Source organism: Orbicella franksi, chromosome 2 (assembly GCF_964199315.1).
Source record: "Orbicella franksi chromosome 2, jaOrbFran1.1, whole genome shotgun sequence".
Taxonomy (NCBI): domain Eukaryota; kingdom Metazoa; phylum Cnidaria; class Anthozoa; order Scleractinia; family Merulinidae; genus Orbicella; species Orbicella franksi.
The window spans coordinates 27,101,612-27,125,973 of record NC_138146.1 but is presented as its reverse complement, the minus strand read 5'-3'; the positions used below and the strand labels follow the sequence as shown (position 1 = coordinate 27,125,973).

General features: G+C 39.6%; 2 protein-coding genes across 4 annotated transcripts; both read left to right on the top strand.

The window, feature by feature from the left end:
* Window positions 1-407: 407 nt before the first annotated feature.
* LOC145479009 (tyrosinase HcTyr2-like) lies at window positions 408-23,834 on the top strand. Of its 3 annotated transcripts, XM_081457242.1 has the most exons (6): window positions 408-676; window positions 1,046-1,098; window positions 3,774-3,826; window positions 8,910-8,962; window positions 17,638-17,715; window positions 20,047-23,834. In XM_081457242.1, the coding sequence occupies exons 5-6, from the start codon at window positions 17,690-17,692 to the stop codon at window positions 21,977-21,979; spliced, it is 1,959 nt and encodes a 652-aa protein (XP_081313368.1). In that variant the 5' UTR covers window positions 408-676; window positions 1,046-1,098; window positions 3,774-3,826; window positions 8,910-8,962; window positions 17,638-17,689; the 3' UTR covers window positions 21,980-23,834. The 3 variants fall into 3 exon arrangements, with proteins under 3 accessions (XP_081313368.1, XP_081313367.1, XP_081313366.1); XM_081457241.1 differs by lacking the exons at window positions 408-676; window positions 1,046-1,098; window positions 3,774-3,826 and adding exons at window positions 3,924-3,946; window positions 6,501-6,553; XM_081457240.1 differs by lacking the exons at window positions 408-676; window positions 1,046-1,098; window positions 3,774-3,826 and adding exons at window positions 6,398-6,409; window positions 6,501-6,553.
* On the top strand, window positions 13,298-14,782 carry LOC145469397 (uncharacterized). The gene is made up of 2 exons (XM_081453105.1): window positions 13,298-13,962; window positions 14,559-14,782. Exons 1-2 carry the CDS (start codon window positions 13,607-13,609, stop codon window positions 14,683-14,685), a joined length of 483 nt encoding a protein of 160 aa, XP_081309231.1. The 5' UTR covers window positions 13,298-13,606; the 3' UTR covers window positions 14,686-14,782.
* Window positions 23,835-24,362: the final 528 nt, after the last annotated feature.

The following is a 24,362-nucleotide window of genomic DNA, read 5'->3' as shown; positions in this document are numbered from 1 at the left end:
CAAGTGTTGCGAAAGATTGTCTGGTCTTATCACAATATGATCTGGATCATGGCAGCTTTCTATTGGTTACACCTATAATCATGTCTAGGTATAAATGCACCATTATTCATTGTAAAGGCACTTCCCTTCGGTGGCGTGCTGTCCTTAGTAAGCTTTGTTTTAGTCGCTGTAAGTTTTTTCGTTATTACATGACATCGAAACGTAGCCTGCAGTGCAGGCGTTTTCCGTTTCTTCACGAATTATAGCAGTATAAACTCGCGATCGAGTAGATTCGCCGCCATGTTGGTTTAGAAAAAGTGGGCGGAAGGGGTTGGGGAAGAAGAGGAAGAAATTTCTGATTTTTTCTTCCCCTCACCCTCCCCTGTCACTCCTCTTTCATCCTAACACTCACTCCCTAGGACACCTTTTCGTCTCTCCCCAATCCTCTTCCGAGTTTGAATCCAAGATGGCGCTCGCTTGGTCAAAATTTGCTCGATCGCTAGCCAAAATACCCCTGCATCGCAGACTAATCGAAACAAGACGACACTGGATTGGAGACAAGACGACACAATCGAAGATAATCATTTTACGAATAGAAGAAGGATCAAATTATGCAGTATGTAAAAAGAGAATCTATTCCGAATACTTTAGCTGCAAGGAATGTGTTTGGATTCTTATGAACGAATCTGGAGTAGCTGTAAGTTTGGCTTTTCGTGGATGAAGCCTTAGCCCTCTTTTCCCTCTTTTTTAAAACTATGTAAGAACGCTATCGAATTATGCATGGCACCCCGCAGAGATCGAGTGAGATCCTTGAGTATGTTATAGTGTCAAGTGTTGTGAAAGATTGTCTAGTCTTATCACAATATGATCTGCATCATGGCAGCTTTCTATTGGTTACACCCATAATCACGTCTAGGTATAAATGCACCATTGTTCATTGTAAGAGCACTTCCCTTCGGTGATGTGCTGTACTCAGTAAGCTTTGTTTTAGTCGCTGTAAGTTTTTTCTTTATTACTTGACATCGAAACTTTGTATTAAATTTATTTTGCTCGTCTTTATTCTTAGATCTACAATTTACATCAGAAATTGAGGCTGGAAACAAGACGACACAATCAAAGGTAATCATTTTACAAATAGAGGAAGGATCAAATTATGCAGTATTTAAAAATAGAACCAATTCTGAGTACTTTAGCTGCGAGGGATGTGTTTGGATTCTTATGAACGAATCTGGAGTTGCTGTAAGTTTGGCTTTTCGTGGATGAAGCCTTAGCCCTCTTTTCCCTTGTTCGATGAATTGAATTTTCCAGAAGAGTCGCATTACGTGACATCGATCCATGGCAAACACAATATCAGTCATTAATTTTTGAGATGCTTGGTTTCTAAAGGCACTTATATAAACTTCTACGTTTCTAAACAAATGTTTGGGAATTTGGTGGTATAGAAGTTGAGGGTACGAACGTAACTTCAATAGTGCTTTCCATTTCATGGAAATAATTTTGTGGGAATCAAAAGAAATTTACAATCTATATGTTTCCAAAATTTTTGTAATCTATATGTTTCGTAAACTAAAAAGTACGTTTAGATATTATGAATAATTGGAAACCATCTATTTTTCCCATTTTATGAAAACTGCTCTTCAAGGGGGGTAAAAAAGCACTGCTTCATGAGGGGGTCTCCTGGCATCTCTCTCTGTAGCGTGATCTCCACAGCATGACATTCTTGGAAAAACAGGAAATATTTGCATTGCGTGGGATTTTTAGAAAAACAGGAACTTGTAATATGGGATTTTTCCCTAATTTTAAATACTTTTTGAACCAATCAAAAAGCTCATATTTTCACTTCACAATTGTGAAAGTTTTTTAGTGAAATTTTGTTTTGTGTGAAGTTCATTTACAGTTGGATTTTATAATGGCCATAAGCGAATGAATTTCTGCCATCCTCTAGTAAACTTGTATCGTTTGTCGTCGAAGCAGCTTAGTGATACTTTATTAAGCTCATAGCTTCCAAGTTGATGATTATTGCTTTGGATAGTTTTCATCGCATGATGCATTTGCTTCGCATGAAATAGCATGTCTTTATAGTCTTCATGTTTGACATTCTTTTTGATGACATTCTTCTTTTATTCCTTTAGCTGTTTTTACTGCCTTTGTCATTGTCTTTTACGTATGAATACAGTTTACTTCTCAAACCAACGAATTTAGTTATTGGAACACCAGCAGCGTCCTCTTTGAATTTGCCAATTACTTTTTGTTGGTTTTATCAAAGTAAGGGCTATCTTCTTCATAGTTGTTATTGTCGAATTTATCATTATCTTACCAGAAGTCTTGATACACATCATCAGCTTTGATTTTGTATGTTAATGAGTCGGTGTCTGTGAATAGTAATTTAGCTTTGTCACCATACTTGGACTTAATATAGTTGTGGTGAAAATCATACGTCAATGTCTCGGAAAGATCAAGAATACACATTCCTACATAAGCTGGTGTTTTGAGAGTTAAAAATTCTTTGATCTTATGCACTGCTACCAGATTTTCATTGAATATATTGCTGCTAATATAAGTCAGTTTTGAGGCTAATTTTAATAGTTTCTTTTCATCAGTCACTAGTTCAACATTACATTGTTTTCTGAGATTTTCCATAGTTTTACTGAATTTCCTAACCACCACTGGATCTTCATTTGACTCATAATGTTGGTGGAAATCTTGCTTCACAATACATGTAATTACTCAAACAAAGATGTATTGTTCACAACAAGCATACCACGCAGGCTCACGCATAGTTATGTGATCACCAGTTCTTTTTTGCACATGAATTAAGCAAAGCGGCTTCAAAAAGTGTTAATTTTCATTTGGTAGGTTAGTTTGGTCACAGGGAATGCACAGAGAGCAATTGTATTTAGTCTTGGTAGTTCACTTGTAATTAAGGAAGGTATCCGGTCAAGTCGGCTACACTCATTCTCGCCTACACCTTGGTTAATTCACCTACAGATGATCTGTTATTGATTGTAGATGGGGTACGCCAGCGTTTCCTACCTTTTTCCAGAACTCATATTAGTTGTAGAGTAAACCCAAGGATAGTAGTTAAGAGGTTATTATAATTATAAAAACGCTGCCTTGTGATTCTAGCAGGGCTTGATCAATCAAGGGTTTAAGGCTTTCTGTTTTATCACTGTATCCATTATCCCACAGGCTGCCCACAACAAATCACCTTGATTATTGTGGTCCGACAGCGTTGTTTAATTAATGAGGTGTTATCTATGAAATTCAAGAAGCCAAGCCTGAACACGCAATTGCACTCTATCCATGCAAAAGTATTTACTTAACATTTTTAACATGCTTACGCATGAAGTACAACACTAGATATGCTAATTTACTCTATCACCCTTTAATTTGTATAAAGAAAGTTGTACGGCACAAGCAGTAACATGCAGTTAATGGAACGTGACATACAAACCTCGGAAACAGTTGTTTATTGTATTTAACTATATAAGAACACTGTCAAATTATGCTTCACCCCGGCAGAGATCGAGTGACATCCTTGAGTGTGTTATAGTGTCAAGTGTTGTGAAAGATTGTCTAGTCTTATCACAATATGATCTGCATCATGGCAGCTTTCTATTGGTTACACCCATAATCACGTCTAGGTATAAATGCACCATTGTTCATTGTAAGAGCACTTCCCTTCGGTGATGTGCTGTACTCAGTAAGCTTTGTTTTAGTCGCTGTAAGTTTTTTCTTTATTACTTGACATCGAAACTTTGTATTAAATTTATTTTGCTCGTCTTTATTCTTAGATCTACAATTTACATCAGAAATTGAGGCTGGAAACAAGACGACACAATCAAAGGTAATCATTTTACAAATAGAGGAAGGATCAAATTATGCAGTATTTAAAAATAGAACCAATTCCGAGTACTTTAGCTGCGAGCGATGTGTTTGGATTCTTATGAACGAATCTGGAGTTGCTGTAAGTTTGGCTTTTCGTGGATGAAGCCTTAGCCCTCTTTTCCCTTGTTCGATGAATTGAATTTTCCAGAAGAGTCGCATTACGTGACATCGATCCATGGCAAACACAATATCAGTCATTAATTTTTGAGATGCTTGGTTTCTAAAGGCACTTATATAAACTTCTACGTTTCTAAACAAATGTTTGGGAATTTGGTGGTATAGAAGTTGAGGGTACGAACGTAACTTCAATAGTGCTTTCCATTTCATGGAAATAATTTTGTGGGAATCAAAAGAAATTTACAATCTATATGTTTCCAAAATTTTTGTAATCTATATGTTTCGTAAACTAAAAAGTACGTTTAGATATTATGAATAATTGGAAACCATCTATTTTTCCCATTTTATGAAAACTGCTCTTCAAGGGGGGTAAAAAAGCACTGCTTCATGAGGGGGTCTCCTGGCATCTCTCTCTGTAGCGTGATCTCCACAGCATGACATTCTTGGAAAAACAGGAAATATTTGCATTGCGTGGGATTTTTAGAAAAACAGGAACTTGTAATATGGGATTTTTCCCTAATTTTAAATACTTTTTGAACCAATCAAAAAGCTCATATTTTCACTTCACAATTGTGAAAGTTTTTTAGTGAAATTTTGTTTTGTGTGAAGTTCATTTACAGTTGGATTTTATAATGGCCATAAGCGAATGAATTTCTGCCATCCTCTAGTAAACTTGTATCGTTTGTCGTCGAAGCAGCTTAGTGATACTTTATTAAGCTCATAGCTTCCAAGTTGATGATTATTGCTTTGGATAGTTTTCATCGCATGATGCATTTGCTTCGCATGAAATAGCATGTCTTTATAGTCTTCATGTTTGACATTCTTTTTGATGACATTCTTCTTTTATTCCTTTAGCTGTTTTTACCGCCTTTGTCATTGTCTTTTACGTATGAATACAGTTTACTTCTCAAACCAACGAATTTAGTTATTGGAACACCAGCAGCGTCCTCTTTGAATTTGCCAATTACTTTTTGTTGGTTTTATCAAAGTAAGGGCTATCTTCTTCATAGTTGTTATTGTCGAATTTATCATTATCTTACCAGAAGTCTTGATACACATCATCAGCTTTGATTTTGTATGTTAATGAGTCGGTGTCTGTGAATAGTAATTTAGCTTTGTCACCATACTTGGACTTAATATAGTTGTGGTGAAAATCATACGTCAATGTCTCGGAAAGATCAAGAATACACATTCCTACATAAGCTGGTGTTTTGAGAGTTAAAAATTCTTTGATCTTATGCACTGCTACCAGATTTTCATTGAATATATTGCTGCTAATATAAGTCAGTTTTGAGGCTAATTTTAATAGTTTCTTTTCATCAGTCACTAGTTCAACATTACATTGTTTTCTGAGATTTTCCATAGTTTTACTGAATTTCCTAACCACCACTGGATCTTCATTTGACTCATAATGTTGGTGGAAATCTTGCTTCACAATACATGTAATTACTCAAACAAAGATGTATTGTTCACAACAAGCATACCACGCAGGCTCACGCATAGTTATGTGATCACCAGTTCTTTTTTGCACATGAATTAAGCAAAGCGGCTTCAAAAAGTGTTAATTTTCATTTGGTAGGTTAGTTTGGTCACAGGGAATGCACAGAGAGCAATTGTATTTAGTCTTGGTAGTTCACTTGTAATTAAGGAAGGTATCCGGTCAAGTCGGCTACACTCATTCTCGCCTACACCTTGGTTAATTCACCTACAGATGATCTGTTATTGATTGTAGATGGGGTACGCCAGCGTTTCCTACGTTTTCCAGAACTCATATTAGTTGTAGAGTAAACCCAAGGATAGTAGTTAAGAGGTTATTATAATTATAAAAACGCTGCCTTGTGATTCTAGCAGGGCTTGATCAATCAAGGGTTTAAGGCTTTCTGTTTTATCACTGTATCCATTATCCCACAGGCTGCCCACAACAAATCACCTTGATTATTGTGGTCCGACAGCGTTGTTTAATTAATGAGGTGTTATCTATGAAATTCAAGAAGCCAAGCCTGAACACGCAATTGCACTCTATCCATGCAAAAGTATTTACTTAACATTTTTAACATGCTTACGCATGAAGTACAACACTAGATATGCTAATTTACTCTATCACCCTTTAATTTGTATAAAGAAAGTTGTACGGCACAAGCAGTAACATGCAGTTAATGGAACGTGACATACAAACCTCGGAAACAGTTGTTTATTGTATTTAACTATATAAGAACACTGTCAAATTATGCTTCACCCCGGCAGAGATCGAGTGACATCCTTGAGTGTGTTATAGTGTCAAGTGTTGTGAAAGATTGTCTAGTCTTATCACAATATGATCTGCATCATGGCAGCTTTCTATTGGTTACACCCATAATCACGTCTAGGTATAAATGCACCATTGTTCATTGTAAGAGCACTTCCCTTCGGTGATGTGCTGTACTCAGTAAGCTTTGTTTTAGTCGCTGTAAGTTTTTTCTTTATTACTTGACATCGAAACTTTGTATTAAATTTATTTTGCTCGTCTTTATTCTTAGATCTACAATTTACATCAGAAATTGAGGCTGGAAACAAGACAACACAATCAAAGGTAATCATTTTACAAATAGAGGAAGGATCAAATTATGCAGTATTTAAAAATAGAACCAATTCCGAGTACTTTAGCTGCGAGCGATGTGTTTGGATTCTTATGAACGAATCTGGAGTTGCTGTAAGTTTGGCTTTTCGTGGATGAAGCCTTAGCCCTCTTTTCCCTTGTTCGATGAATTGAATTTTCCAGAAGAGTCGCATTACGTGACATCGATCCATGGCAAACACAATATCAGTCATTAATTTTTGAGATGCTTGGTTTCTAAAGGCACTTATATAAACTTCTACGTTTCTAAACAAATGTTTGGGAATTTGGTGGTATAGAAGTTGAGGGTACGAACGTAACTTCAATAGTGCTTTCCATTTCATGGAAATAATTTTGTGGGAATCAAAAGAAATTTGCAATCTGTATGTTTCCAAAATTTTTGTAATCTATATGTTTCGTAAACTAAAAAGTACGTTTAGATATTATGAATAATTGGAAACCATCTATTTTTCCCATTTTATGAAAACTGCTCTTCAAGGGGGGTAAAAAAGCACTGCTTCATGAGGGGGTCTCCTGGCATCTCTCTCTGTAGCGTGATCTCCACAGCATGACATTCTTGGAAAAACAGGAAATATTTGCATTGCGTGGGATTTTTAGAAAAACAGGAACTTGTAATATGGGATTTTTCCCTAATTTTAAATACTTTTTGAACCAATCAAAAAGCTCATATTTTCACTTCACAATTGTGAAAGTTTTTTAGTGAAATTTTGTTTTGTGTGAAGTTCATTTACAGTTGGATTTTATAATGGCCATAAGCGAATGAATTTCTGCCATCCTCTAGTAAACTTGTATCGTTTGTCGTCGAAGCAGCTTAGTGATACTTTATTAAGCTCATAGCTTCCAAGTTGATGATTATTGCTTTGGATAGTTTTCATCGCATGATGCATTTGCTTCGCATGAAATAGCATGTCTTTATAGTCTTCATGTTTGACATTCTTTTTGATGACATTCTTCTTTTATTCCTTTAGCTGTTTTTACCGCCTTTGTCATTGTCTTTTACGTATGAATACAGTTTACTTCTCAAACCAACGAATTTAGTTATTGGAACACCAGCAGCGTCCTCTTTGAATTTGCCAATTACTTTTTGTTGGTTTTATCAAAGTAAGGGCTATCTTCTTCATAGTTGTTATTGTCGAATTTATCATTATCTTACAGAAGTCTTGATACACATCATCAGCTTTGATTTTGTATCTTAATGAGTCTGTGTCTGTGAATAGCAAGTTAGCTTTGTCACCATACTTGGACTTAATATAGTTGTGGTGAAAATCATACGTCAATGTCTCGGAAAGATCAAGAATACACATTCCTACATAAGCTGGTGTTTTGAGAGTTAAAAATTCTTTGATCTTATGCACTGCTACCAGATTTTCATTGAATATATTGCTGCTAATATAAGTCAGTTTTGAGGCTAATTTTAATAGTTTCTTTTCATCAGTCACTAGTTCAACATTACATTGTTTTCTGAGATTTTCCATAGTTTTACTGAATTTCCTAACCACCACTGGATCTTCATTTGACTCATAATGTTGGTGGAAATCTTGCTTCACAATACATGTAATTACTCAAACAAAGATGTATTGTTCACAACAAGCATACCACGCAGGCTCACGCATAGTTATGTGATCACCAGTTCTTTTTTGCACATGAATTAAGCAAAGCGGCTTCAAAAAGTGTTAATTTTCATTTGGTAGGTTAGTTTGGTCACAGGGAATGCACAGAGAGCAATTGTATTTAGTCTTGGTAGTTCACTTGTAATTAAGGAAGGTATCCGGTCAAGTCGGCTACACTCATTCTCGCCTACACCTTGGTTAATTCACCTACAGATGATCTGTTATTGATTGTAGATGGGGTACGCCAGCGTTTCCTACGTTTTCCAGAACTCATATTAGTTGTAGAGTAAACCCAAGGATAGTAGTTAAGAGGTTATTATAATTATAAAAACGCTGCCTTGTGATTCTAGCAGGGCTTGATCAATCAAGGGTTTAAGGCTTTCTGTTTTATCACTGTATCCATTATCCCACAGGCTGCCCACAACAAATCACCTTGATTATTGTGGTCCGACAGCATTGTTTAATTAATGAGGTGTTATCTATGAAATTCAAGAAGCCAAGCCTGAACACGCAATTGCACTCTATCCACGCAAAAGTATTTACTTAACATTTTAAAGATGCCTACGTGTGAAATAGAACACTGGATATGCTAATTTACTCTATCACCCTCCGTTTGTATAAAGTAGTCACTGTAAGTTTTTTCGTTATTACTTGACATCAAAACGTTGTATTGAATTTATTTCGCTCATCTTTATTCTTAGATCTACAATTCACATCAGAAATTGAGGCTGGAAACAAGACGACACAATTGAAGGTAATGATTTTACTAATAGAGGAAGGATCAAATTTTTGCAGTATGTAAAAGTAGAATCTATTTGGAATACTTTAGCCGCAAGGGATGTGTTTGCATTCTCATGGACGAATCTGGAGTTGTTGTAAGTTTGGCTTTTTCGTGGATGAAGCCTTAGCCTTCTTTACTCTTGTTTGATGAATTGATTTTTCCAGAAGAGTCTCATTATGTGACCGTGACGCTAGGCAAGCTAATCACAACACAATTTTGGTCATTAATTTTTGAGATGCTTGGTTTCTAAAGGCAGTTATAAACTTCTTTGGAGCTATTTAATATCTGTCTACTGAACCACATTTTCACGAACAACCTCATATTTTTCCTGAAATTATTTTCAGATCATGGTTTCTTATATGAGTTGCTTTCACCAATTTTGTTATGTCAAAGGAAGCAAAAAATCCTTGAGTTCATTGTGTATAATTTCATTAGAATAACTATTGTTGAGCATAATACTAAAATTAAGCCTTTTATATTTCGCACCAATTTGTTCTATTTCAAGTAAAATGACCATTGATTCCTTCATTACTTTAGGTATTTCACTGTTCATATACTATATATTTTTGAGGATCTTCATATAGTTTTCGTCAAGTTGAATATTTTCACAGCATGGTTCCTGACATGAGTTGCTTTCACCAATTTTGTTATCTCAAAGCAAGCAAAAAATCTGATCCACATCCTTGAGTTCATCATGAATAATTTCATTAGAATAACTATTGTTGAGCATAACACTAAAATTAAGCCTTTTATATTTTGCATCTATTCATTTTTTTCAAGTAAAATGATCATTGATTCCTTCATTACTTTAGCTATTTCACTGTTCATATACTCTTGAATAAGATTATATTTTTATGTTCCTACCACACCATGAGGCCGACTCATGAATCCATTGCTTTTTTACCCCCCATTTTTGAATTTCCAGAAAATTATAAAATGTATGGAACCTGACTTGTAATAAAATGTAATGTTTCAAAAACATAAAAACCTGATAATGTTGTCACAGGAAGAGATCATGCTTGATAAACCCCCTTCAATTTAGGCGTCACAAATAAAAATTTTTTCACTGAAAAATTTCACAATTGTGAAGGAAAAATGTGAGCTTCATGATTGGTTCAAAAACTGTATTTAAAATTAGGGAAAAATCCCATCTTATAACTTCCTGCTTGTGAGAAAGCCACACTATGCTAATTTTTTCCTGTTTTTCAACAAATGTCACACTATGAAATCACACCACGGAGACCGCCTCATGAAGCATTGCTTTTGTGTGGAATCATGCATTAATACCCCCCTCATGAAGCAGTATTATGATTCCATATAGTTTTCTGGAATTTGGAAAGATGTAGATTGTAAAATTCTGTGGAATCGTTGAAAAAATTCCATAAAATGGAAAGTAGTATTGAAGTTGATTGTACAAGTGAAAATTAAAAAAATTTACGTTCGTACCCTCAACTTCTATACTACTGAATTTTTCTTGGACAGCTTCTTAAGAGCATTGTATAATATACTTATTTAAGACTTAAATGACAATCGTAAAGAGTGCCTGAATATTTCCAGAGTTCTGTTCTTGACCCTCGGTGTGTTGTAGATGATGATGCCATAATTTGAGAACATGGTCAAATCATCAGTGGAATTCAAGGCGTCCTTGTGTAAAAAGTGCCTTTGTTGTTGACATGACTTGTTCTTTGACTGAATCTCTTTCTTAGAAATTTAACAATGTCAGAAATAAAGAGGTGATATTTTTTTTCTGCCGTGACTCAGGATTCAGGACTGCTCAGAAAAAAGCCAAGTGCAAAGGAGCACTCAGATACTTCCAAGTATGTCTGAGTCACTATTGGAAAAATATCATCTCTTCATTTTATCAACCGGGGTTAACAATTTCCATATCAATCATTCATTTGTGCACTTATATTAACAAACTGCGGCAAACTTTACATCGATGTGAAGGTTATAAGATAAGGACTAAGAAAAATATGGATGTTTTCTGACAGATCTTGTTATAACTGGAACCATGACCAACTTGACCAACTTTACATCTCTTGTAAAAGGAATAAAATGCAAAAGAAAAACAAACAAACAAACAAACAAAAAAACAGAAAGAAACAAGGGAGCGAATCAATCAATTTCCATCAATTTCTTGTGTCAGAGTTGATACGAAACAAGACTGAATTGTATCAATCACTGGTCTGTAAATGGATAAAATGAGCATTTGAGGATCTTTTGGGTATTCCAAATATAATGCTGGATTCAGTTGCGCAATAACGACAGGACTGAAAAGAAGCCTTTGTAATTTGAATGGGACTCTTGATAGGAATAATTTGTTTCTTGAGTACCCCACACATTTTGGGGCAACCTACTCAGACTACCCTACCAGAGACAGGTGAGTCGCGTGTTTTACATTACCACTTTTTTTCTGGCAAACACCTGGGTATGTTGTGGATGATTCGACGACGATTTATTGGATAAATCAATCTGCAAAGAAGGCTATTGCGCAACTGAATCCAGCATTTAATAGACTATGGCTTCCATACTAGCTACGAAACTACAACAACAACAGTAACCTGGCCTGTGTTGGCCCAGCATGCAATGGGCCTAGAGCCCAGTCCTAACATACAATACTACATTCCCCCCTTGCTTACAGATAGTTCTATGGGGTGACACCCAGAAAAATAAACAACAACTTATCATGAAAGAAGTCAGTGTCTAAAGTCCATTATAGACCCGGAACAGTTATCTAACTTCAGCATTATAGCTGGGAGTCTGGGTACTTTTCCTTTAAATACGTATCAGTGTCTTTTCGGTGCCTCTCACTTCTCCTTGGTCCCTGATCCCGGGCAAGTGGTGATGTCAACCCGGCTGTTAAGGCAGCATCAGCAGGGATGGACTCATTGGCGCCCGTCCCAATCATGCTTCCATCAGTCTGTTTCAAACCAGAGGGCCCATCTTCTCCGGTGCTTGGTGGTGACTCATTGACAGGCTCTGCTGGCCATTCTGCACTGGACCACCTGTGGGCTTCCTCGATCGATCTGAAGGGAACTTTCTTAAAGTGAGTTGTGGTCCTTGTGATGGAGCTGCCATCTGGCCTTTTGGCTACCACCCTGGTGCCTTTCCTGCACTGCACCCGTAATGGTTCTGCCTCATAGGCAGGTGTGGCCTTGTTGATTGCCTCCTTTCGGACTAGTACAGAGTCTCCCACCTGTATGTCAGAAGGTTTGACATACCTTTTGTTGTCTGCGTACCCTTTCATTTGCATTTTCTTCTCAAGATCCCTCTGGAACAGTTCTTCAAAGCTATCTTTACAAGGAATTACTCCAATGGGAAGCCTGGTGTGGAAATTGCAACCGGGATACATCAGATCTGGCGGAGCAATTTTAGTGGTACAATGAGAAGTTGCTCTGTAGGCACTAAGGAATCGGTATACCTCCTGCTTGAAATTCGATCCCGTCAACTTGCTTATTTGGTACAGCTTCTTCAGTACTCTCATGAACTGCTCAGCCTCTGCATTGGCTTGTGGATTCAGTGGCGTCTTTCGCTCATGACGAAAGCCCAAGTACTTGCTGAAGTCACTGAAGTCCTGGCTATTGAACAGAGGTCCATTGTCACTGCTTACCGACACTGGTATGCCCAACGAGGCAAAGGTTTTATCCATCTTTGGCATCACAGCCCTGGCACTGGTGGAGGTGACAAATTCTACTTCCGCCCATCTAGACTCCTTGCACACCGTAACCAACAGATACTCTCCGGCATGGATGGGGCCCCAGAAGTCTACAGCAACATCTTTCCAAGGCTCACTGGGCATGGGTGTCATGCGTAAGGGCTCTCGCTCCGGTGACACGTTTACCACTTGGCACGGGTGGCAGTGCTGGATGTGCGCCTCCACCATGTTGTCTAGCCCTTGAAACCACACTTTGGTACACAGGTACTCCTTGGTCTTGGTGATACCTTGGTGGCCTTCGTGCGCAAGCTTGACTACCTTATTTCAGAGAGTCCTGGGAACTACAATTCTTGGACCTTGGACTACCAGCCCTCCTAAAACAGCCAACTCGGTGAAAATGGAGTTGTACTGCTGCCCGAGGGCTCTCTTCTCTTGCGCCGTGAAGTATCCTCTAGCTATGGCTTCCTTCAAGTCCGACAGTTCAGTGTCTGAGCACATTTCTTCAAGCAGCTCCCGCCTGGTGACTGCTTCAGGTACTGAAGATTTCACAATAGCAATGATATCCTTCTTGAGCTCTTCCACTGTCTCTCTTAGCTCAAATTCTGCTTGGGTTTTACTGGCCTGGCTCTTTTGCGTAGTCTGCTTCATTGTTCTCTGCTCCCTCCTTTCCGGGTACGCAATTGAGGTGATAGTTGAAGCCTTGTAGGCGGACACGTATCCTCTCTAAACAGAGTGGTGCAGTTGTCCTGTAGCCCGAAAGCAGCGGTACCAGTGGTTTGTGGTCGGTGTCAACCTCAAATGTGTCTCCCATGCCATAAAGGTATATCTGATTGGCAAAGATACCCCACTCCACAGCTTTGGCTTCCTTCTCTAGCTGTGAGTATCTGCTCTCAGTGTCAGTGAATGCTCTTGATCGATAAGTGACAGGTCACCATTGCTTGGCCTCGGGGTCATACTGCTTCATGGTGGCTGCCATTCCACCTGGTCCTGCATCAGTCTTCAGCCTTGTCTTCCATTGTGGATCAAAGTATGCCATCACTGTTTCGTCTGTCAGTATTTCCCAGACCCAATCAAATGACCTTTGGCACTCTGGTGTCCACTGGAACTTAGCATTCACCTTGAGTAGCTCTCTCAGCGGTGCAGTGGCCTGTGCAAATCCCTCCATGAAGTCTGCGTTTGCTCCAGCAAAGAATAGAAAGGAGTGTACTTCTGCTGCTGACTGTGGGGGACCTGCTGCCTTCAGGGCTGCTACTTTATCTGGGTCTGGTGATATTCCTTCGCTTGAGAACACCTTTCCAAAGAACTTCACAGCTTGGAGGTTGAGCCTGCTCTTCTTCAGGCCAAGTGTGAGCCCATGCTCGCGCCACAGCTTGAATATGTGCCTGAGTGCTTCATCATGCTGCTTGGGCGTTGCGCCGAAGACAAGTATTTCATCATAAATGCTGGCAGCATTTGGCTCTTGTGCTACGATCTTGCGAACCTCCTCGTTAAAGATCTCTGCCACGCTGTTGACCCCGAAATGCAACCTTTTAAAGTGTTTCAGCCCTCTATGCATGTAAAACGTGGTAAGCTTTCTGCTTTCCTTGACCAACTCCAGCTGCATGTATCCATCGTTCATGTCTAAGTGAGAGAAATACTTGGCCCCATTTGCTGTAGGGGACAGTTGGCCTGAAGCTTTCCATTAAGAGTGAGGACGACATTGCTGCACCATTCTGTTGGTTCGTCTCCAACATCTTCTATGATATCCATTTGCTCCCACTTGTCCAGAATCTCATCAAATTTGTTTTTGAATGGTAGAGATATTCTTCTCTGTTTCTGCACGGCGCCTTTTGCGTCTGAGTCCATGTGCAATTTCACCTTGATTCCTCTCAACTTTCCTAAACCCGAGATCACATTCTTGTACTCTTCGACTAGGTCAACGGTCACTTGCCATGTCTCCCCCATGATTGGCAGTGGTGTGCTCTTGGTCAGGTCCAGGTGGTACTCCACAATACCCATACGTTCAACGGTCCCACAGCTTAGCAGTGCTGTGTCGCCTTAACCCTTAACTACATACACTGGCTCTGCTATCTCCTTTTCTCCCCGAGCGAGTGTTGCGGTGAATTTTCTAACCACGGGTAGCACCGGGCCTTTCCCTTCTCCAGCTCCTGATTGCTACGCTGGTTTGCTGTAGGGGACAGTTGGCCTGAAGCTTTCCATAGTGCTTTACAGTAACTACTGTGATGTCAGCCTGCGTGTCCAAGTGTAAACTGATGGGAATGCCATTGACGTGAATGGCGACAGTTGGATTCCGTGATTTTCCTTCCTGCAGCTGGTACAAGTACACATCTTTTAAAAACCCCTCTTCTTGAGACCCACGGTGTTTGTTGGTCTGCTGCTCACACTCCACTGCGTTGGTTCGCTTGTCTTTCCTGTCATTGGCTGCACCCTTGCACATGCGGGCAAAGTGATTCGGACGCCCATACTTGAGGCATCTCCTTCCAGTAGCTGGGCATGGATCCTTGTTGGCATGTGCCTCATTCCCGCACTTGGAGCAAGGCAGTCTGGCCTGTGCCTGCGAATGGTCAGCGGTACAGCTTGGCCCTTTATTTCTCATGCTGAACCGTCCTGGTGTGTAAACTCGTTTTAACCCTGGATCGCCCTTATCTTGGCTTTTTTCTTCCTCTGTGCTTTTCATCATCTGACTGCCTTCACTTGCTATCTCAAAAGCTTTAACTGTTTCTCTTACCGATTTCAAGTCTCCATTTTTCCGAATTATTTCATTCCAAAGCTTGACGTTGCTGGTTTTGACCACAGTCATCATGATGATTGCATTGTCCAGTGTGATGGGGAAATCACAATGAAGCGCTTGCTCTCTGCACTTCGTCTTGAAGTCATCGAAGTACATGTCGGGTGACCATTCTGTGTTGAACCACTTGTACAACTCCAAAGTGTTGTTGCGATATTCCTTGAAGTGTTGGTCCACAGTTCGATGTGCAATTTGTAATCTGTGGGCTGTTCGGGAAGTGGAGTAGCTTCTGGGGCTCTTCTCCTCCTACTAATAACAGTAAGTCTAGCTTGTCGGTATCATTGACTGCCATCCATCGAGTGGCTCGTTCGAAGTGGTCTTTCCATAACTTCCATGTTTTCTTGCGTAGCCCTGGTTCACCACTCAAACTGAAAGCACCCACACTTCCTCGTACGCTGGCAAGAACTCCTGACTTTCCTTTCTGATTAGTGTTGGCTTTGTCTGGCATTGTTGGTTGTTCCTCGTCACCCATTTAATAGACTATGGCTGCCATACTTGCTACGAAACTACAACGACAATGGTAACTGGACCTGCGTGGGCCCAGCATGCAATGGGCCTAGAGCCCAGTCCTAACATACGATACTACACAGCATACTACGAAATGTATGAATGGTGCCTAATCAATTGGCTCCATCCCCACCCCGGCAAAAGTGAGAAAAGTGTGAATGACCAGAAGCCATCTGGATCATATGCCATCGATCTACATTGGTAGAACATTGGTAGCTCTGAAATTAAAATGGCCAAGTCATGCCTCCTAGGGATGATAGTAAATGCAAAACAAATCTGGTTCCCTCTCGTAGTCGGAGTCCTCAAGCTCTTTGGTCAGCAGGTGGTGCCCTGGAGGGACTCTAGGAAAGTGAAAATAATTGTATTTTACTTTCTCATGGGTGACTTGCATAACAATAGGTGTCTGACAGCAACTTAGCCAAATCAGAGCTGGAACCAACTATATCGATGGCCTAGGAGGGAGATTTGAAATGTAAAAAAACCTTTCAGTTTTACCTTTTTTATCTGAATGGCTGTGCTCATTTTTACCACTTTTGTTTTTCCTAGCCATGAACTTTTCAAAAATAAATCTTGAAAAACAACATGCTATTTAACACAACAACTTCCGTTTCCCGTTTTCAACCTCGCTCACTAAGACTCAATTACCACAGTTTCTGGTAAAATTGAGTCCATTTTCCCAGAGTCTCTCTGGGCAACTGCTCGCTGACCAAAGAGGACTCTGGGTACGAGATTGGCACTTGTTGGAATTCAAAAAGCCTTTGCTAAAAAAATAGACCTACTCAAGAGATCAAGATTTCTCCTTAGGAGCATCCTTCAGGATCTTTACTCTAAGGACATTTTGCCTTCAGTGACTTACATTGTTGGGTTAGTCTCTGGAATGGCTGCAAGGCTCATAATTATGTAAATTGCCTAAGAACGTGGCATCGGTAAAAGTCCTAGAATGAGTGCAATTGTCCACCCTCTTCTTCCATTATAAATCTGCTATTTTTATCTGTATTCACATGGCGTATGATGCCGGGGGACATCTTCATCAACTTGCAGTTTTAGATAATCGGATGCATTTATCAACCTCCAAATCAACATATTGATGTGTTTCTAGAGCAACTTAATAACTGCACAGGAACAAGTTCATTTTCTGATGATGTGAATAATATTGTCATCAAATTAAATTTGGCAATAATTTTTCAGCAAAATGAGATGGTGAATCAGTATAAAACAATGTTTGTGCAAAGGAAAGCTAGTTAGTTATGCTAATTAGAACATTTTACCAGGAATTTAATTTTCTGAGTTAGCCAGATTTTGCACCACTTTTTTAACCAGCTCATAATTTCATAACAATCGCAGGTTTGAAAACAGATGAGAACAGACTGCAAAATACTGGTGGTTCTGTGTGAAAAATATTCCTGGGCTTTTGTGCAAATATTTTTCAGACATGTTTTCTTCTTAACAAAGATGAAGCTGCTCTCACCAACTGGAATGGTCATATGAAGTCGACTTTTAGTTTTGTGTCGTGATTTTTGTTTCGGTGTGTTTGTAAACTACTTTTCAGCAGCTACATGTACATACATGAGTGCTGATTGAAAGCACTAACATTTTTTTATGTTTGTGTATGCAAATTGCATTATGTGTCTCAATATATCAATAGAGTACTAAAACAAACAGAGAGTTCAGCTGAAAATAGTAATTTTTCTTTTGCAGGGCATATTTTAGTGTAGAGGCTGCACCAGAAGGTCACGAAACTTGAAGCGACATGTCAAGCAGTGATAAAAAGAAAGCGTGAGTATTGGGCTAATTTGATGTTGACTCTGATTTCTTTATTGTACATTTAGTTTACACCATTGAACTTGTGTGCCAATAGCTTGTACACATTCACCTACACAACGAAAAAATCCAGCACGAAACAAGCAATCAAGAGCCTTGCACTATTAGGTTTCCCCAATGTGGCATAATGGTCGCTCAGTGTTCATGCAATGGTCACGCAATGGTCCTGGGAAATGTTTCCGGGCAATGCTCAGCAATGCTTCAGTTGCGAGTAATTGCTGTCCATTGCTGTCAATACTGCACAGAGCATTGACCTTTGCACAGAGTAATGCTCTGCGCAGTGCTCATCACTGTCTTAATCATCAAAATTTCCACTGATTTTCGCCGGTGCTTCAGTCAATGCTTGATATTGCTATGAGCATTACTTTCACTTTAGTGTAGGTGTTTCAATCTCGTGATTCCATGGCCTTCTACACTTTCTACTACTCCACACAGCCATGTATGCAACCTTTTGGCCAAAACTGCCAGCATTGACAAGCATATAATGTTATTTGGGACTAATCAATTTTTTGGGTGTAACAAAAATCCTTTCCTCCTGCCATACCTTAAAAACCCCCTTCCCTACCCCACCTTTGTTTGGCTCTGCAACTTTGATCCACCAATTGCACTCACTGAAGTAAATGCTCAAGGATTGCATAGGATGCACAAAATAATGCTCATTCCTCACTCACTAGTTTGAAACTTTTTCAAATTCCTTTGTTAGATAGGTAGCAAAATGTATGCACTACTCCAAGCATTTAGATATGATGGTCATAAGATCAATATGGCCTATGCAGAGGCAAGATGGAGGAATGCTACAGTCTTTTTTCAATGTTTTTTCTTATACCTGTCATGAGCAGCATTTGTGTGTTTTATTTAATTGGCAATAAAACTTGGATAAGATGCAAACTAGGAGCCAGGTGCATGAAACAGGAAGACATTTTGAATTAATTTTTTTTTCTGTGTGAATGTGGAGAATCGGCTAAGGTGTAGCACAAGAACAAAGATGGACTTGGGAAGGGGGTTATCTAATCAGGGTGGGAGGAAGGGGTTTTTGTTACACCAGGAAAATTGGACACTCACAAATAACATTATGTGCTTGTCAACGTTTGGTAATGCTTTTCAATGCTTAGCAGAGGTGTGCAACAGACGTCTATCTGCCCATCCAGACGGGCATGGACAGACAAATTGGTCATTTGAAACATGCACAGACAGACAAAAAATACCGATGACAATTAGCCGGGTGGACATGGACAAACATTAAAAATCTATTGAACAGAAATGGGCGGACAATAATGCTGATGGAAATATGCAGGACAGACATGGATGGACATAGGATATGTATTGGACGGACATAGACAGACCAGACTGCAAAATTATGTGGGAGGGTATGGACAGACATGTGAAATGCATAGACAGCTATAGGTAGACGAAAATATTAGACTAAATCATTTGGTTGGACACAGATGGACAGTTTGAGTGTTTGGCTGGACACAGGCAGGTAAAGCTTGTCTGTCGCACACCTCTGATGCTCAGAACATTGGCAAGCATGCTGTGTACTTGATGGTGGGGAGCAGTAGAAAGTCAATGCTCATCAATGCTCGGAGCAGTGTAGAAGGCAAACCAACCAGAAGATTAAGACACCAAGGTTAAAGTAATGCTTGGTGTTATGTCAAGCATTGACTGAAGCACAGGTTAAAATCAGTGGAAATGTTGATGCTTCAGACAGCGCTGAGCATTGCTCAGAGCTATACTCCGACCAAAATTTAGTAAATGCTTGCAATGCTCGAGGCAATGCTTGGCATTGCCTGGCATTGCCTAGCACGCTGAGCATTGCCCAGGACCATTGTGTACAACAATGTGCGACCATTGCTTGACGATTTTGGGCAATCCAGCATCATCTTCCATTATTCCCCCAATGGTTTTTGAATCTTTTATTAATGTTGATGCATTTTTTTCCTGGTGTTAAAAGATCATACAAACTCCCGTTATGTGCATATGTTTCATGATCAAACAGCGCTTATATTTTTTACTGTGTTGACCAATCCTTGCGAAAAAGAGGGCGATGTCTACATATGTTAAAAACATTCTTACTGCCAATCGTTTGACCACTCAATCACTCTGGTGCCATCTTATCTAACCCTGTGTGATTGAATACATGCTTTCAGTTGCTCAAATATTGATGCTCAGAGTAATTTGCCATACAATGAGTTGAGCCACTGAATTCATCTTTGCATGAGCACTTTACTATCGGTTGAGAAAACAAGTACCTATTATCCTCACTTTGACTTTCTATTTCTCTTACAGAAATGTTATTCGACTGTCTCTTCGTGAACTAGATAAGAAATGTAATGCTGAGAAGAGGAATGACTTTCTCAAGGCATGGAAACTAATTCAGGAACTGCCACCAACTAATCCGAACTCATTCTGGTCAATAGCATCATACCATGGCATGCCATTCAAAGAACGTCGAGTTGCACTGTGTGGGGATGAGAGTGAGGAGGACTCCAGTGGCACTGGTAAGGATGAGGATCAAGAACCGACAACGTGGGGTGGCTACTGCCAACATGGCAATGTTCTCTTCCCATTTTGGCACCGATTTTATTGCCTTCGTTTAGAACAGGCACTGCAGTCAGTACTGGAAAGGGGGAAAGAACGAGTGGCATTGCACTACTGGGATGCATCAAGCAAAGAAAGCAAGTCGGAGGGTCTGCCCCACATAGTCACAGCCGAGTATGTGCACATTGATGGAGAGTATGTGCCAAATCCCCTGTTCAAATTCAAGCTGCCCGTGCCCATCAAAGATGTTGTTTCAACCAGTGATGAAAATAGCCAGTTTTATGAGAAAGAAGCTGGCTATGACACCTGCAGGTATCCATACTCGGGCATCCGAAGTCCTGATGAAGCTAAGGCGGCCGCTTTAGATCACAACGACAAGATCGATGGGAGAAATGAAACAGCACAATCCCTTTTGCAAGCAAACATCATCGGCTGGCTAAGTAATGGTGGTAGAAATCGTAGAGGTGTTGCCGAGCAGTTGGAAGATTGCCTTGATACAACAGATTACAATCCATTCTCAAACACGTCATCTGTTCAAAGTCCTGATGTTTCACTTGAGCAGCCACATAATGACCTACATTTGGCCATAGGTGGATTCACACAACCGGACACTAATGAAGATGGAAGCGTCAAACGGGATGCCCAGGGCAACTTCAGCTGGAATGGTCCAATTGAGGGAGCAAATGGTGACATGGGTGCAAATGAGGTGGCTTCGTTCGACCCAGTTTTCTTCTTGCATCACTGCAACATTGATCGCATGCTTTGGGTCTGGCAGAAGAAGCATAAGAAGACAGATCCGTACACATTCACCATTGACAACAGTGATGAAAAGGACCAAGGCATCTCGAACAGCAACCAAGGTGCTACTCCCAACCAGACATGGGGCCAAAAGCTAAACAAGAAGACCATTCTTTACCCGTTTCAAGATGAGTACGGTGTCCCTCGAACATCCAGGGATTGCATCAACATTGTCTCTCAGCTTGATTATGATTACTCCATTGGCTCACTGGATCAAGCTACCTGGCCTGAACCTGAAGAAGTGAAGAAAGTCTCCCTGCTAGATAAGCCAAGCACACCCTGGCAAGACATTCTTGATAAGCTGGGAAAGGAAACCTTAAACATACTTGCCACTGCCCCTGCTGCAACTGGTCGCCAACGCCTCCGAATGATATTTGACCGTACTCAGTTCACTTCATCTGCTGTCTCCGCAATGAAGGCACCTCAAGCTTTTCCTGATTGTCACATCCCCATATGCCCAACTGGTCCTACCTACAATACAATCAAGGGAGTGTCTATCAACTTCCAAAATTTTGTTCAGGTCAAGGATGTCAACAAGGACAAGATTTCAGGATCTTTCCTTTTGCAAGTGTTCTACAGAGCCTCTGGAAAGCTCTACTATCTGGGACAGGGTGGTGTTCTGTCCAGGTGGAACAGAAGCAACTGTGCTAACTGCCAGGGACGCAGTATGGCTCACATCTCCATTCCAATCAGAGCAGATGACAGTGCTGTGTACGACCCCCAGAACCTAGAGGTGCACCTTGTGCACAAGGATGGGTTGACTGGCAAGTACAAAAGAGACGTGCTCGCTGGCAAAGATCTTGTTGCACCGGCAGATGCCAGACGTGCTCCTGGTGAGCAAAAGCCTTCACTTCGCATTGTCGGGGCTTTTTTACAAAACTAAGAGTGAAGACATAAAATCCAGCATAAGAGGGAAGTGTGGTTCATTATCAATTTTCAATTATTACTGGCAATTTTTGGACAAAATTATCACCAAGTCAGCATTAAGTACAAGTATGTACCATCAGAAAGTTTATATTAGGCACATTTCTAGTTTCAAGAAAGTTTAATCCTTGCTACTTTAAAGCATCAGTGCTTGAGATGCATTCTTACTATAAAATTTGCTTCATTCAATTCAGCATTGGAGACTATTCTTATCTGCATTGCTTCAAGATCTATGAAAACTGAAAAAATCTTCCATGTTTTTTTTGCTAGCCAACTACAGTAGATGATAGATGATATTAACATGCAGTAAAAGTTTGAATCATTTATGTACTCACTGTTATACCTGTAGCTTTTTTTATTTGAAATTCTACCACCACTGCAGTATCAAAAATTTAGTAAGTGTATAATTAGCATGTAAAGCTTATAAAGTTTGCCGAATAACAAGCTGCACTTTTTCCACTATTTCAATTTTGACAATATTGTTACTAATCATAGCCTTCATGATATGGAAAACATCAAACCCTATGCTTTTAGCCTATTTCAATCATCATAAGCTTTTAGAAACTGGCTTTTTTATTATTTCTCTTTTATCCATGTGTACTTGCTAATTTTGTTTGCCTAAGAGCTTACACTATGTGACAACAAATTGTGAGTAAAATTTAAGTAAGAAGATTAACAGTATGATCATAGCAGATTTAGTCACTTTGTTGCAATAATGAACTAATAATAAATCAATAAAAGTCAACATTTCTTTTTAGCTCAGTTCAATTCCTCATAGGTACATATAAATGTATAAAAAAATTCATGCTTTCAAAGCATGTCTTTTGTGCATTAGTAAGACAAAAACCTTCAAGCTCAGCATACTAGCAAACCAGATACGTTTATGTATATTTAGTTACTGTGTAGGTTTGTAACACATAATAGCCCAGCTGATTACAACATTACTCCATGGAGTCCATGAAGGCCCTGGGTTCGAGTACCGGTCTATGCTGACTTTCTGTTCAAAGTCATCTTTGAGTGGATTTGTGATGCCATCGTTATAGAGGGTCTATTGGTAGAAGGTGGTAGCAAACTTGAATAGCAAAACTCTTTTGGCAAGCCACAACAGTTGTAAGTGCTTGCATGGACTAGTAGGTGGCCTCATGGCCTAATAGATATTTTACAACCTACACATTTAAAAATAAGTAATCAAATTTTTTCAAAAAAGTTTCAACCCTACTAGGGGAGACATTTGACAGTGAAGGTAAGGTAGAATCTGTGCCCAGCCAAGTGATTCTATTCAAAACACTGCAGCTTATGCTGGTGTTGGAAGAGTAGTATGAGAAAGAGTATTTCTCCTGAGCTCTCCTTGCAGTCCTAGATGGGATGCTGGTCTACTACACAGTATTTAGCCCCCAGCATTGAATTCACCAAGTACCAATTGTACATCTGGGTGGTGAGACGCACTGGGAGAGTCAAGTGTCTTGCCCAAGAACAAACCAAATGAGACTGCTTGATGTACAGTCCAGAGCACCAACCATTTATGAGAGTTTGAATTAAAATTGAATTGAATTTCATTGAGACCACCGTGTCTCATCCATTTCCAAAATAACAAATTAGAGCTAAATAGCCCAAAGCTAAATGGTCAAAGATTGAAGTCTGGTGCATGCAGTGGAAAGAAATTCACTTGGATCCCTCCCCCACAAATGAAAATTCTTCAACAAGATACCCCAGGCAGTGCTAGGTTATCTCGTCACATCCATGCAACAAAAGATTCTTGAAACAGCTGAACAAGTCAACAGTGATACAACCACTTTCCTGTTCAATTCATTTTTGCTAGATTTGTGTCTTATTAATAATGGTAATAGGACTGACTGAAGTCCAATTCATTCTGTAATCATACGAGTGATTAACAAAATTGGACGACTGCGAAGCGGGAGTCTAATTTGTTAATCACGAGTATGATTACAGACTGAATTGGACGACATGATGTCCTGTTACCAATTAATCGTAACAATTATAATTTTCCACAAAAGTAAAATTTTCAATTGAAAAAGAGCTTTTCATAGTCATTTTAAAATATAATGAAAAATATGGAAAATAGCTTGCAAAATGGCTGTTTAGTTTCGTTCAAAACAGTCACTGAAGACTAAACCTCCACAATTTTACAAAGTCAGTCTTGTAAATTGGTTACCATAGTGATTGTAATCAATGTTGTGATTGGTGGATTTAGTGGAGGACTTAAAATCATTGGCTCATGTAACTGTCTGATAACAGGTGTCCGATTACAGCCAGCTGTCCAGTTACAACTTTGCAGATTAGTTAGTGCAAAATACAGCAGTTTATGCACCCATCACATTTGA

Coding starts and splice junctions, on each gene's coding strand:
- LOC145469397 (XM_081453105.1), top strand. CDS start 13,607: ATGGTGGCTGCCATTCCACCTGGTCCTGCATCAGTCTTCAGCCTTGTC. Junction 13,963..14,558: donor AAGAACTTCACAGCTTGGAG/GTTGAGCCTGCT, acceptor CTCTTCGACTAG/GTCAACGGTCACTTGCCATG.
- LOC145479009 (XM_081457242.1), top strand. CDS start 17,690: ATGTCAAGCAGTGATAAAAAGAAAGC. Junction 17,716..20,046: donor AGCAGTGATAAAAAGAAAGC/GTGAGTATTGGG, acceptor TTTCTCTTACAG/AAATGTTATTCGACTGTCTC.